Source organism: Sphaerodactylus townsendi, linkage group LG10, assembly GCF_021028975.2.
Source record: "Sphaerodactylus townsendi isolate TG3544 linkage group LG10, MPM_Stown_v2.3, whole genome shotgun sequence".
Lineage (NCBI taxonomy): Eukaryota > Metazoa > Chordata > Lepidosauria > Squamata > Sphaerodactylidae > Sphaerodactylus > Sphaerodactylus townsendi.
The window spans coordinates 85,997,578-86,012,294 of NC_059434.1; the positions used below are offsets into that span (position 1 = coordinate 85,997,578).

Genomic DNA, 14,717 nt, shown 5'->3' on the forward strand with positions numbered 1-14,717 from the left:
TGAGGGGGGAAGGGCAAGGAGATTGTCAGCCCCTTTGAGTCTCCTGCAGGAGAGAAAGGGGGGATATAAATCCAAACTCTTCTTCTTGTGAGGTAGGTGGGGCTGAGAGAGTTCCGAGAGAACTGGGGCTAGCCCAAGGTCACCCAGCAGGAATGTAGGAGTGCGGAAACACATCTGGTTCACCAGATAAGCCTCTGCCGCTCACGTGGAGGAGTGTGGAATCAAACCCGGTTTCCCAGATTAGAATCCACCTGCTCTTAACCGCTACACCAACCAAGATCAATTTCCCTGGGGGGGGGGAAGTCTTCATCCCCAAAATCTCCCAAGTATTTTCTAACCTCAAGCTGGCAACTTTGTCCCAAGAGGGGTGAATTCCTTGAGAATGAACAACATAAACACTCCTTGTTCCAGCAATCCAATTTCAACGGGGTTGAATCTCCCTGCTGAAAAGTTTTTTTAAATTGCAGGCTACACCCAAGAAGCTTGAACCAGATGTGCCAAAGTTTTTAAGCCTACTCCTGTGTTGCTCTTGCCCAGAAGATAGTCCCTTTTCCTCGTCATGCACAGTCCAAGGTTTTGGGGCAGCCGCCTCAACGCCCGTCTTTCGAAACAGCCGCCAGTGAAACACCACTCAGCAGGAGGGAAGGAAAAGACTCACAGCGACACCACCAAAAAGTGCAAAAGGAATATTATTGCATGTCACGTGTTTTCTGCGGAACCGATTAATAAGACGCACCAGCCTTTTTCACAATGCAACAGCGTTATGCATAGATGTCAGCGCAACCGGCAGCTTCTGCAGTCTCGCCGCGGGCGGAGAACAGATCCCGTAAAGAGGATCTGGAAATTGTGGGTTGTTTGAATCAGGGGGAGGTCAAATACTTCTCTTTCTGGGCCAGGCTGAATTCCCCATGCCTAGCACCCAGGCCAGAATGGAGGCACAATATGGCCCTGAAAGATTTAGAGGCAGTACAGAATTATAGCTACCAGACTCCGTCATGCAGACATTTCCAATTTGCTCCGATGAGAAGAGGCAGCTGTGATCAACACCCCCCTCCCTCCCCCCTACAATTCGGGGGTCTCAAGGAAACCCAAATTCCCAAGCAGACGTGTTTGAACAGACTGTGGCCCCTCCCGCACATGCAGAATAACGCACTTTTAATCCACTTTGTAGCTGGATTTCCACTTTGTAGCTGGAAATCCACTTGCAAACAATTGTGAAAGTGGACTGAAAGTGCATTATTCCGCAGGTGTGGGAGGGGCTTGTGTCTTTTCAGGCCAAGAACCTGCCTCCAAAGGCTGTTCCCTGTTGTGCGGAGACTGAAGACGTCCCACTTTGTTGTGATGGGTGAATCGAGTGAAATGACAAATTGGGGTGCGTCCTCTTGCTAAACCAACAGGGATTAAACCGTGGTTTGGGATGGTGAAAACCAAACCCTGGAACGGCAAACCAGGACTTCGTGGTGTTAAGGAAGGCAGCTGAGCAGAGGGTGGGAGGGGGAAAGAGAGAGGGAACACCCCAAGACAGAACCACCAACTTATTCAGGCATCTGAAAGCAATCTGCACCTGAGGGCAGGGTGTGGCTATCATTACTGCCTAGAAAGGCACTCTGTACATGGACAGAGTTCCTTTGCTCATATTACGTCTCATCTGCTTCTTTCCATGGGTAACAGGAACAGTGTAAGCAGTGACCTTTCACGATTGACCAGCAAGGTTTTTCCTGCTGGTAAAGGACCCCCACCCCATAAAGAAACAGCCCCCCCCCTCCCCCCGGCCTGCCCAGCTCTGTAACTGGAAGATGACAGAGGCCAAGAAACAGCCCTGCTTCACTGAATGCTCTTGTGGAATTCACTGCCACAAAACAGAGTGAAGGTCTGGGATTCGGACTGCTTTTTAAACACAAAATCCCTAGTTTATGTACAGCAATGAATGACCACAGCACAACAGAACCTTCCTGTGCAGAGGCAATCTATCTGCTGAGGAAGGGGAGTTGACGTCTTCAGGCTCTGCCTGCAGGGATCTGAGATGCAGGAGTTGAGAGGACAGAGCTGCTTTCGCAGCCCTAGAAAGCGGAAAAGCCAAATGCATCCCGAGCCTCGGCCCACTCCCTCTTTCGACATTTCCGCAACGCCCGACTTCAACAGCTGCTCCGTCGAAGCCAAGATCGGCCCCTAGCTCATTTCCACTGGCTCGAATCAAAAAGAAGGGTTCCGCAGGGCGAAATATTTACCGTACCCAACTACGTGGTTCCTCCCCAGCCGGAGGGCCCCACTGAGGGGATTCTCTGTGGCCAAGGGTCAAGAGCCAGCTCGCTTTTGGCGTCGGGAAAGAGACTGCGGTCCAGAAGAGTAAACAAGCAGGAGACTGTCCGGCCTGCCTCCAAGATCCTCTTGGGGAGTCTGCAGTCCTTTCCTGCGCAGGGCGAGAACTTCGCACCTGGGCAGAGGCCGGGTTCCGAAGTGACAGAACCGTCGCCCTCTGAGGACCCCCTCCCCACCCCAGATCCCAGGATCAAACATCAGTCATCTCGTCCTCTAGCTCCGCGTCGTCCGGGTCCCCTTCGCCTTCCTCTTCTTCCTCCTCCGACGTCACGTCAGGGTCGCTGGCTTGGGTCAGGCACTTGGGACAGGAGCAGGTAAACAGGTAATTTTCCCTGGGGAGGGGAGAAGGGGCAGCAGTCACCTGAATGCAACTCTTGAGACATCTAATTTGGTCCTGTCTATCCTGATAGGGTCCCAGGGAGAGGACTTGCACACCACCAACTACTTGCTGCTTTAACTGGAGAAGCCAGAAATCGAACCTGGGACCTTCCACATGCAAAGCAAACGCTCTACCCACTGGGCCACAGCCCCTCCCCCAAATAGGAAGCATTTATAGATATCCTCCCCTGTCAGCTGGGCTTCTCTATCCTTTCCCACCCCACTCTGACCTCTCTAATTGTCCAATTGTCTAATTGTCCACCGCTGTAAGCCAGTGGTGGGATCCAAAAATTTTAGTAACAGGTTCCCATGGTGGTGGGATTCAAACAGTGGCGTAGTGCCAATGGGGCTGGGCGGGGCACGACGGGGGCGTGGTTGGGCATTCCGGGGGCGGGGCATTAATAATTTCTCTGTTTATTGTCGAAGGCTTTCCCGGCCGGAATCACTTGGGTGCTGTGTGGTTTCCGGGCTGTATGGCCATGTTCTAGCAGCATTCTCTCCTGACGTTTCGCCTGCTGCTAGAACACGGCCATACAGCCCCCCCCCCCCACCCCCCCCCCCCCCCACCCCCCCCCCCCCCCACCCCCCCCCCCCCCCACCCCCCCCCCCCCCCACCCCCCCCCCCCCCCACCCCCCCCCCCCCCCACCCCCCCCCCCCCCCACCCCCCCCCCCCCCCACCCCCCCCCCCCCCCACCCCCCCCCCCCCCCACCCCCCCCCCCCCCCACCCCCCCCCCCCCCCACCCCCCCCCCCCCCCACCCCCCCCCCCCCCCACCCCCCCCCCCCCCCACCCCCCCCCCCCCCCACCCCCCCCCCCCCCCACCCCCCCCCCCCCCCACCCCCCCCCCCCCCCACCCCCCCCCCCCCCCACCCCCCCCCCCCCCCACCCCCCCCCCCCCCCACCCCCCCCCCCCCCCACCCCCCCCCCCCCCCACCCCCCCCCCCCCCCACCCCCCCCCCCCCCCACCCCCCCCCCCCCCCACCCCCCCCCCCCCCCACCCCCCCCCCCCCCCACCCCCCCCCCCCCCCACCCCCCCCCCCCCCCACCCCCCCCCCCCCCCACCCCCCCCCCCCCCCACCCCCCCCCCCCCCCACCCCCCCCCCCCCCCACCCCCCCCCCCCCCCACCCCCCCCCCCCCCCACCCCCCCCCCCCCCCACCCCCCCCCCCCCCCACCCCCCCCCCCCCCCACCCCCCCCCCCCCCCACCCCCCCCCCCCCCCACCCCCCCCCCCCCCCACCCCCCCCCCCCCCCACCCCCCCCCCCCCCCACCCCCCCCCCCCCCCACCCCCCCCCCCCCCCACCCCCCCCCCCCCCCACCCCCCCCCCCCCCCACCCCCCCCCCCCCCCACCCCCCCCCCCCCCCACCCCCCCCCCCCCCCACCCCCCCCCCCCCCCACCCCCCCCCCCCCCCACCCCCCCCCCCCCCCACCCCCCCCCCCCCCCACCCCCCCCCCCCCCCACCCCCCCCCCCCCCCACCCCCCCCCCCCCCCACCCCCCCCCCCCCCCACCCCCCCCCCCCCCCACCCCCCCCCCCCCCCACCCCCCCCCCCCCCCACCCCCCCCCCCCCCCACCCCCCCCCCCCCCCACCCCCCCCCCCCCCCACCCCCCCCCCCCCCCACCCCCCCCCCCCCCCACCCCCCCCCCCCCCCACCCCCCCCCCCCCCCACCCCCCCCCCCCCCCACCCCCCCCCCCCCCCACCCCCCCCCCCCCCCACCCCCCCCCCCCCCCACCCCCCCCCCCCCCCACCCCCCCCCCCCCCCACCCCCCCCCCCCCCCACCCCCCCCCCCCCCCACCCCCCCCCCCCCCCACCCCCCCCCCCCCCCACCCCCCCCCCCCCCCACCCCCCCCCCCCCCCACCCCCCCCCCCCCCCACCCCCCCCCCCCCCCACCCCCCCCCCCCCCCACCCCCCCCCCCCCCCACCCCCCCCCCCCCCCACCCCCCCCCCCCCCCACCCCCCCCCCCCCCCACCCCCCCCCCCCCCCACCCCCCCCCCCCCCCACCCCCCCCCCCCCCCACCCCCCCCCCCCCCCACCCCCCCCCCCCCCCACCCCCCCCCCCCCCCACCCCCCCCCCCCCCCACCCCCCCCCCCCCCCACCCCCCCCCCCCCCCACCCCCCCCCCCCCCCACCCCCCCCCCCCCCCACCCCCCCCCCCCCCCACCCCCCCCCCCCCCCACCCCCCCCCCCCCCCACCCCCCCCCCCCCCCACCCCCCCCCCCCCCCACCCCCCCCCCCCCCCACCCCCCCCCCCCCCCACCCCCCCCCCCCCCCACCCCCCCCCCCCCCCACCCCCCCCCCCCCCCACCCCCCCCCCCCCCCACCCCCCCCCCCCCCCACCCCCCCCCCCCCCCACCCCCCCCCCCCCCCACCCCCCCCCCCCCCCACCCCCCCCCCCCCCCACCCCCCCCCCCCCCCACCCCCCCCCCCCCCCACCCCCCCCCCCCCCCACCCCCCCCCCCCCCCACCCCCCCCCCCCCCCACCCCCCCCCCCCCCCACCCCCCCCCCCCCCCACCCCCCCCCCCCCCCACCCCCCCCCCCCCCCACCCCCCCCCCCCCCCACCCCCCCCCCCCCCCACCCCCCCCCCCCCCCACCCCCCCCCCCCCCCACCCCCCCCCCCCCCCACCCCCCCCCCCCCCCACCCCCCCCCCCCCCCACCCCCCCCCCCCCCCACCCCCCCCCCCCCCCACCCCCCCCCCCCCCCACCCCCCCCCCCCCCCACCCCCCCCCCCCCCCACCCCCCCCCCCCCCCACCCCCCCCCCCCCCCACCCCCCCCCCCCCCCACCCCCCCCCCCCCCCACCCCCCCCCCCCCCCACCCCCCCCCCCCCCCACCCCCCCCCCCCCCCACCCCCCCCCCCCCCCACCCCCCCCCCCCCCCACCCCCCCCCCCCCCCACCCCCCCCCCCCCCCACCCCCCCCCCCCCCCACCCCCCCCCCCCCCCACCCCCCCCCCCCCCCACCCCCCCCCCCCCCCACCCCCCCCCCCCCCCACCCCCCCCCCCCCCCACCCCCCCCCCCCCCCACCCCCCCCCCCCCCCACCCCCCCCCCCCCCCACCCCCCCCCCCCCCCACCCCCCCCCCCCCCCACCCCCCCCCCCCCCCACCCCCCCCCCCCCCCACCCCCCCCCCCCCCCACCCCCCCCCCCCCCCACCCCCCCCCCCCCCCACCCCCCCCCCCCCCCACCCCCCCCCCCCCCCACCCCCCCCCCCCCCCACCCCCCCCCCCCCCCACCCCCCCCCCCCCCCACCCCCCCCCCCCCCCACCCCCCCCCCCCCCCACCCCCCCCCCCCCCCACCCCCCCCCCCCCCCACCCCCCCCCCCCCCCACCCCCCCCCCCCCCCACCCCCCCCCCCCCCCACCCCCCCCCCCCCCCACCCCCCCCCCCCCCCACCCCCCCCCCCCCCCACCCCCCCCCCCCCCCACCCCCCCCCCCCCCCACCCCCCCCCCCCCCCACCCCCCCCCCCCCCCACCCCCCCCCCCCCCCACCCCCCCCCCCCCCCACCCCCCCCCCCCCCCACCCCCCCCCCCCCCCACCCCCCCCCCCCCCCACCCCCCCCCCCCCCCACCCCCCCCCCCCCCCACCCCCCCCCCCCCCCACCCCCCCCCCCCCCCACCCCCCCCCCCCCCCACCCCCCCCCCCCCCCACCCCCCCCCCCCCCCACCCCCCCCCCCCCCCACCCCCCCCCCCCCCCACCCCCCCCCCCCCCCACCCCCCCCCCCCCCCACCCCCCCCCCCCCCCACCCCCCCCCCCCCCCACCCCCCCCCCCCCCCACCCCCCCCCCCCCCCACCCCCCCCCCCCCCCACCCCCCCCCCCCCCCACCCCCCCCCCCCCCCACCCCCCCCCCCCCCCACCCCCCCCCCCCCCCACCCCCCCCCCCCCCCACCCCCCCCCCCCCCCACCCCCCCCCCCCCCCACCCCCCCCCCCCCCCACCCCCCCCCCCCCCCACCCCCCCCCCCCCCCACCCCCCCCCCCCCCCACCCCCCCCCCCCCCCACCCCCCCCCCCCCCCACCCCCCCCCCCCCCCACCCCCCCCCCCCCCCACCCCCCCCCCCCCCCACCCCCCCCCCCCCCCACCCCCCCCCCCCCCCACCCCCCCCCCCCCCCACCCCCCCCCCCCCCCACCCCCCCCCCCCCCCACCCCCCCCCCCCCCCACCCCCCCCCCCCCCCACCCCCCCCCCCCCCCACCCCCCCCCCCCCCCACCCCCCCCCCCCCCCACCCCCCCCCCCCCCCACCCCCCCCCCCCCCCACCCCCCCCCCCCCCCACCCCCCCCCCCCCCCACCCCCCCCCCCCCCCACCCCCCCCCCCCCCCACCCCCCCCCCCCCCCACCCCCCCCCCCCCCCACCCCCCCCCCCCCCCACCCCCCCCCCCCCCCACCCCCCCCCCCCCCCACCCCCCCCCCCCCCCACCCCCCCCCCCCCCCACCCCCCCCCCCCCCCACCCCCCCCCCCCCCCACCCCCCCCCCCCCCCACCCCCCCCCCCCCCCACCCCCCCCCCCCCCCACCCCCCCCCCCCCCCACCCCCCCCCCCCCCCACCCCCCCCCCCCCCCACCCCCCCCCCCCCCCACCCCCCCCCCCCCCCACCCCCCCCCCCCCCCACCCCCCCCCCCCCCCACCCCCCCCCCCCCCCACCCCCCCCCCCCCCCACCCCCCCCCCCCCCCACCCCCCCCCCCCCCCACCCCCCCCCCCCCCCACCCCCCCCCCCCCCCACCCCCCCCCCCCCCCACCCCCCCCCCCCCCCACCCCCCCCCCCCCCCACCCCCCCCCCCCCCCACCCCCCCCCCCCCCCACCCCCCCCCCCCCCCACCCCCCCCCCCCCCCACCCCCCCCCCCCCCCACCCCCCCCCCCCCCCACCCCCCCCCCCCCCCACCCCCCCCCCCCCCCACCCCCCCCCCCCCCCACCCCCCCCCCCCCCCACCCCCCCCCCCCCCCACCCCCCCCCCCCCCCACCCCCCCCCCCCCCCACCCCCCCCCCCCCCCACCCCCCCCCCCCCCCACCCCCCCCCCCCCCCACCCCCCCCCCCCCCCACCCCCCCCCCCCCCCACCCCCCCCCCCCCCCACCCCCCCCCCCCCCCACCCCCCCCCCCCCCCACCCCCCCCCCCCCCCACCCCCCCCCCCCCCCACCCCCCCCCCCCCCCACCCCCCCCCCCCCCCACCCCCCCCCCCCCCCACCCCCCCCCCCCCCCACCCCCCCCCCCCCCCACCCCCCCCCCCCCCCACCCCCCCCCCCCCCCACCCCCCCCCCCCCCCACCCCCCCCCCCCCCCACCCCCCCCCCCCCCCACCCCCCCCCCCCCCCACCCCCCCCCCCCCCCACCCCCCCCCCCCCCCACCCCCCCCCCCCCCCACCCCCCCCCCCCCCCACCCCCCCCCCCCCCCACCCCCCCCCCCCCCCACCCCCCCCCCCCCCCACCCCCCCCCCCCCCCACCCCCCCCCCCCCCCACCCCCCCCCCCCCCCACCCCCCCCCCCCCCCACCCCCCCCCCCCCCCACCCCCCCCCCCCCCCACCCCCCCCCCCCCCCACCCCCCCCCCCCCCCACCCCCCCCCCCCCCCACCCCCCCCCCCCCCCACCCCCCCCCCCCCCCACCCCCCCCCCCCCCCACCCCCCCCCCCCCCCACCCCCCCCCCCCCCCACCCCCCCCCCCCCCCACCCCCCCCCCCCCCCACCCCCCCCCCCCCCCACCCCCCCCCCCCCCCACCCCCCCCCCCCCCCACCCCCCCCCCCCCCCACCCCCCCCCCCCCCCACCCCCCCCCCCCCCCACCCCCCCCCCCCCCCACCCCCCCCCCCCCCCACCCCCCCCCCCCCCCACCCCCCCCCCCCCCCACCCCCCCCCCCCCCCACCCCCCCCCCCCCCCACCCCCCCCCCCCCCCACCCCCCCCCCCCCCCACCCCCCCCCCCCCCCACCCCCCCCCCCCCCCACCCCCCCCCCCCCCCACCCCCCCCCCCCCCCACCCCCCCCCCCCCCCACCCCCCCCCCCCCCCACCCCCCCCCCCCCCCACCCCCCCCCCCCCCCACCCCCCCCCCCCCCCACCCCCCCCCCCCCCCACCCCCCCCCCCCCCCACCCCCCCCCCCCCCCACCCCCCCCCCCCCCCACCCCCCCCCCCCCCCACCCCCCCCCCCCCCCACCCCCCCCCCCCCCCACCCCCCCCCCCCCCCACCCCCCCCCCCCCCCACCCCCCCCCCCCCCCACCCCCCCCCCCCCCCACCCCCCCCCCCCCCCACCCCCCCCCCCCCCCACCCCCCCCCCCCCCCACCCCCCCCCCCCCCCACCCCCCCCCCCCCCCACCCCCCCCCCCCCCCACCCCCCCCCCCCCCCACCCCCCCCCCCCCCCACCCCCCCCCCCCCCCACCCCCCCCCCCCCCCACCCCCCCCCCCCCCCACCCCCCCCCCCCCCCACCCCCCCCCCCCCCCACCCCCCCCCCCCCCCACCCCCCCCCCCCCCCACCCCCCCCCCCCCCCACCCCCCCCCCCCCCCACCCCCCCCCCCCCCCACCCCCCCCCCCCCCCACCCCCCCCCCCCCCCACCCCCCCCCCCCCCCACCCCCCCCCCCCCCCACCCCCCCCCCCCCCCACCCCCCCCCCCCCCCACCCCCCCCCCCCCCCACCCCCCCCCCCCCCCACCCCCCCCCCCCCCCACCCCCCCCCCCCCCCACCCCCCCCCCCCCCCACCCCCCCCCCCCCCCACCCCCCCCCCCCCCCACCCCCCCCCCCCCCCACCCCCCCCCCCCCCCACCCCCCCCCCCCCCCACCCCCCCCCCCCCCCACCCCCCCCCCCCCCCACCCCCCCCCCCCCCCACCCCCCCCCCCCCCCACCCCCCCCCCCCCCCACCCCCCCCCCCCCCCACCCCCCCCCCCCCCCACCCCCCCCCCCCCCCACCCCCCCCCCCCCCCACCCCCCCCCCCCCCCACCCCCCCCCCCCCCCACCCCCCCCCCCCCCCACCCCCCCCCCCCCCCACCCCCCCCCCCCCCCACCCCCCCCCCCCCCCACCCCCCCCCCCCCCCACCCCCCCCCCCCCCCACCCCCCCCCCCCCCCACCCCCCCCCCCCCCCACCCCCCCCCCCCCCCACCCCCCCCCCCCCCCACCCCCCCCCCCCCCCACCCCCCCCCCCCCCCACCCCCCCCCCCCCCCACCCCCCCCCCCCCCCACCCCCCCCCCCCCCCACCCCCCCCCCCCCCCACCCCCCCCCCCCCCCACCCCCCCCCCCCCCCACCCCCCCCCCCCCCCACCCCCCCCCCCCCCCACCCCCCCCCCCCCCCACCCCCCCCCCCCCCCACCCCCCCCCCCCCCCACCCCCCCCCCCCCCCACCCCCCCCCCCCCCCACCCCCCCCCCCCCCCACCCCCCCCCCCCCCCACCCCCCCCCCCCCCCACCCCCCCCCCCCCCCACCCCCCCCCCCCCCCACCCCCCCCCCCCCCCACCCCCCCCCCCCCCCACCCCCCCCCCCCCCCACCCCCCCCCCCCCCCACCCCCCCCCCCCCCCACCCCCCCCCCCCCCCACCCCCCCCCCCCCCCACCCCCCCCCCCCCCCACCCCCCCCCCCCCCCACCCCCCCCCCCCCCCACCCCCCCCCCCCCCCACCCCCCCCCCCCCCCACCCCCCCCCCCCCCCACCCCCCCCCCCCCCCACCCCCCCCCCCCCCCACCCCCCCCCCCCCCCACCCCCCCCCCCCCCCACCCCCCCCCCCCCCCACCCCCCCCCCCCCCCACCCCCCCCCCCCCCCACCCCCCCCCCCCCCCACCCCCCCCCCCCCCCACCCCCCCCCCCCCCCACCCCCCCCCCCCCCCACCCCCCCCCCCCCCCACCCCCCCCCCCCCCCACCCCCCCCCCCCCCCACCCCCCCCCCCCCCCACCCCCCCCCCCCCCCACCCCCCCCCCCCCCCACCCCCCCCCCCCCCCACCCCCCCCCCCCCCCACCCCCCCCCCCCCCCACCCCCCCCCCCCCCCACCCCCCCCCCCCCCCACCCCCCCCCCCCCCCACCCCCCCCCCCCCCCACCCCCCCCCCCCCCCACCCCCCCCCCCCCCCACCCCCCCCCCCCCCCACCCCCCCCCCCCCCCACCCCCCCCCCCCCCCACCCCCCCCCCCCCCCACCCCCCCCCCCCCCCACCCCCCCCCCCCCCCACCCCCCCCCCCCCCCACCCCCCCCCCCCCCCACCCCCCCCCCCCCCCACCCCCCCCCCCCCCCACCCCCCCCCCCCCCCACCCCCCCCCCCCCCCACCCCCCCCCCCCCCCACCCCCCCCCCCCCCCACCCCCCCCCCCCCCCACCCCCCCCCCCCCCCACCCCCCCCCCCCCCCACCCCCCCCCCCCCCCACCCCCCCCCCCCCCCACCCCCCCCCCCCCCCACCCCCCCCCCCCCCCACCCCCCCCCCCCCCCACCCCCCCCCCCCCCCACCCCCCCCCCCCCCCACCCCCCCCCCCCCCCACCCCCCCCCCCCCCCACCCCCCCCCCCCCCCACCCCCCCCCCCCCCCACCCCCCCCCCCCCCCACCCCCCCCCCCCCCCACCCCCCCCCCCCCCCACCCCCCCCCCCCCCCACCCCCCCCCCCCCCCACCCCCCCCCCCCCCCACCCCCCCCCCCCCCCACCCCCCCCCCCCCCCACCCCCCCCCCCCCCCACCCCCCCCCCCCCCCACCCCCCCCCCCCCCCACCCCCCCCCCCCCCCACCCCCCCCCCCCCCCACCCCCCCCCCCCCCCACCCCCCCCCCCCCCCACCCCCCCCCCCCCCCACCCCCCCCCCCCCCCACCCCCCCCCCCCCCCACCCCCCCCCCCCCCCACCCCCCCCCCCCCCCACCCCCCCCCCCCCCCACCCCCCCCCCCCCCCACCCCCCCCCCCCCCCACCCCCCCCCCCCCCCACCCCCCCCCCCCCCCACCCCCCCCCCCCCCCACCCCCCCCCCCCCCCACCCCCCCCCCCCCCCACCCCCCCCCCCCCCCACCCCCCCCCCCCCCCACCCCCCCCCCCCCCCACCCCCCCCCCCCCCCACCCCCCCCCCCCCCCACCCCCCCCCCCCCCCACCCCCCCCCCCCCCCACCCCCCCCCCCCCCCACCCCCCCCCCCCCCCACCCCCCCCCCCCCCCACCCCCCCCCCCCCCCACCCCCCCCCCCCCCCACCCCCCCCCCCCCCCACCCCCCCCCCCCCCCACCCCCCCCCCCCCCCACCCCCCCCCCCCCCCACCCCCCCCCCCCCCCACCCCCCCCCCCCCCCACCCCCCCCCCCCCCCACCCCCCCCCCCCCCCACCCCCCCCCCCCCCCACCCCCCCCCCCCCCCACCCCCCCCCCCCCCCACCCCCCCCCCCCCCCACCCCCCCCCCCCCCCACCCCCCCCCCCCCCCACCCCCCCCCCCCCCCACCCCCCCCCCCCCCCACCCCCCCCCCCCCCCACCCCCCCCCCCCCCCACCCCCCCCCCCCCCCACCCCCCCCCCCCCCCACCCCCCCCCCCCCCCACCCCCCCCCCCCCCCACCCCCCCCCCCCCCCACCCCCCCCCCCCCCCACCCCCCCCCCCCCCCACCCCCCCCCCCCCCCACCCCCCCCCCCCCCCACCCCCCCCCCCCCCCACCCCCCCCCCCCCCCACCCCCCCCCCCCCCCACCCCCCCCCCCCCCCACCCCCCCCCCCCCCCACCCCCCCCCCCCCCCACCCCCCCCCCCCCCCACCCCCCCCCCCCCCCACCCCCCCCCCCCCCCACCCCCCCCCCCCCCCACCCCCCCCCCCCCCCACCCCCCCCCCCCCCCACCCCCCCCCCCCCCCACCCCCCCCCCCCCCCACCCCCCCCCCCCCCCACCCCCCCCCCCCCCCACCCCCCCCCCCCCCCACCCCCCCCCCCCCCCACCCCCCCCCCCCCCCACCCCCCCCCCCCCCCACCCCCCCCCCCCCCCACCCCCCCCCCCCCCCACCCCCCCCCCCCCCCACCCCCCCCCCCCCCCACCCCCCCCCCCCCCCACCCCCCCCCCCCCCCACCCCCCCCCCCCCCCACCCCCCCCCCCCCCCACCCCCCCCCCCCCCCACCCCCCCCCCCCCCCACCCCCCCCCCCCCCCACCCCCCCCCCCCCCCACCCCCCCCCCCCCCCACCCCCCCCCCCCCCCACCCCCCCCCCCCCCCACCCCCCCCCCCCCCCACCCCCCCCCCCCCCCACCCCCCCCCCCCCCCACCCCCCCCCCCCCCCACCCCCCCCCCCCCCCACCCCCCCCCCCCCCCACCCCCCCCCCCCCCCACCCCCCCCCCCCCCCACCCCCCCCCCCCCCCACCCCCCCCCCCCCCCCCCCCCCCCCCCCCCCACCACCCCCCCCCCCCACCCCCCCCCCCCCCCTCCCCCCCCCCCCCCCCCCCCCCCCACCCCCACCCCCCCCCCTCCCCCCTCCCCCCCCCCCATCCCCCCCCCTCCCCCCCCCTCCACCCCTACCCCCCCCCCGCCCCCCCCCCCCCCCCCCCCCCCCCCCCCCCCCCCCCCCCCCCCCCCCCCCCCCCCCCCCCCCCCCCCCCCCCCCCCCCCACCCCCATTCCCCCCCCCCCCCCCCCCCACAACAAACATCCTGTGAAGTAGGTAGGGCTGAGAGAGCTCCGAACTAGCTCAAGGTCACCCAGACAGCATGTGTTGGAGTGCACAAGCTAATCTAGTTCACCAGATAAGAGTCCACAGCTCAAGTGGGCAGAGCAGGGAATCAAACCCAGTTCTCCAGATCAGAGTGCCCCTGCTCTTAACCAGTACACCACGAAGGCTCCAATCTGCTGTGACAGGGATTCTTTTATGCTCTTTCAGGTAGAAGGGACGTGCACACGACTCATGCGTTGACTCAACCCCCCACATTCCACAAAGAAGCATGAGGCTGTCTAGCAACGGACAACGGCCGTCCCTGAAGCCAGACAAGGACTACACACTCAGCGGCTGCTGCCCCAATAATTTCGTCCAGCTGATTAGAATAACCCACCTTTCTCGATATCCTTATAAAGCTGGTCTATGAATGCATCTAACTGCTCTCGCTCCTTGGGGGGAAGCTCTAAGGAATCACAGGCGTGGACCCACTGGCTTAGGGAGCTGCAGGGACCAAAAGGAAGAGCATCAGTCACAGATCCAACCACATTGTAGAGCAGGGATCCTTAATCTTTTCGATCCTGCGGGCATCTTTGGAATCCTGGCACAGCACGGCCACAAAACAGAAGGAACAGCCGGAGCCAAAATGGCTGCTGTGGCGAAACTTCGGTAACACAGTGAACATCCTTGTGTTGTGAGGGCAGCTGCTGCCAAACCAATGTTATGAAAAATGGTGCCCCCTTACTGCTCTTTGCCTTGGTGCTGCTACATCAGAGTCCCCTCATATTGAGGGGCCCGCCATCCCCCTTTTTGGGGGTAGGTTTTAAATTGAGGTTTCTGGACTGTAGGGATGAACTGCTGACCCAGCAGCACCGTAAGTAGAGCGCTGGAACACCGGCGCTCCTACGGCCTTCTGGTCGCACCGCTCCCCCACCCCTCATCCCCCGATGAGTCACGGGTCATGAACTACCTGGCTCACAACCACCGGGTGTCCCGGACAAAGGGACAATGGTCTTGCCCCCAGGTGAGGATTAGGCCCAGACGCTGATGCTCCTCTCTGCACGTAGCAGCCAGGTGAGATCATGCATCACATGATGATCTCTCAGTCTCCCGCTCTCCCGGAATCCCCCCCGTTCCGCCCCTCTATACGCCCCCGCTAGAATCATAATAAAAGGTGCCAAGAACCAGCACGCGGGAGAGTCGCTAGGAGCACGGACACTCGCGCTCCCGCTGCTGGCACTCTCCACCAGATGTTATCACCGCGTCTCGTCTCGTTCTTGCGCTGACCTCGCGGGCACGACTACACTGGACGCCTCTTGTTTATTTATGTATTAATTGTTATTTGCTGTTTTATGAGTTTTGGGTTGTTTTATTGATGATTATGAGATGGAGCCTATGTATTTATATTTTGTGTATGACCTGCTCCTGTTTGATGTTGAATTGTGTTGTTCACCGCC

At 80.5% G+C, this 14,717-nt stretch overlaps 1 protein-coding gene across 1 annotated transcript in view; it reads right to left on the reverse strand.

The window, feature by feature from the left end:
* Positions 1-671: 671 nt before the first annotated feature.
* Positions 672-14,717, reverse strand: part of SMYD5 (SMYD family member 5) — a 35,009-nt gene continuing 20,963 nt past the window's right edge. Inside the window, exons 9-10 of the mRNA XM_048508772.1 lie at positions 13,658-13,764; positions 672-2,859 (exon numbers count right to left, since the gene is read on the reverse strand). Coding sequence (XP_048364729.1) covers positions 2,510-2,859; positions 13,658-13,764 — 457 coding nt within the window. The 3' untranslated portion in view covers positions 672-2,509. The remainder of the gene's footprint in view (positions 2,860-13,657; positions 13,765-14,717) is intronic.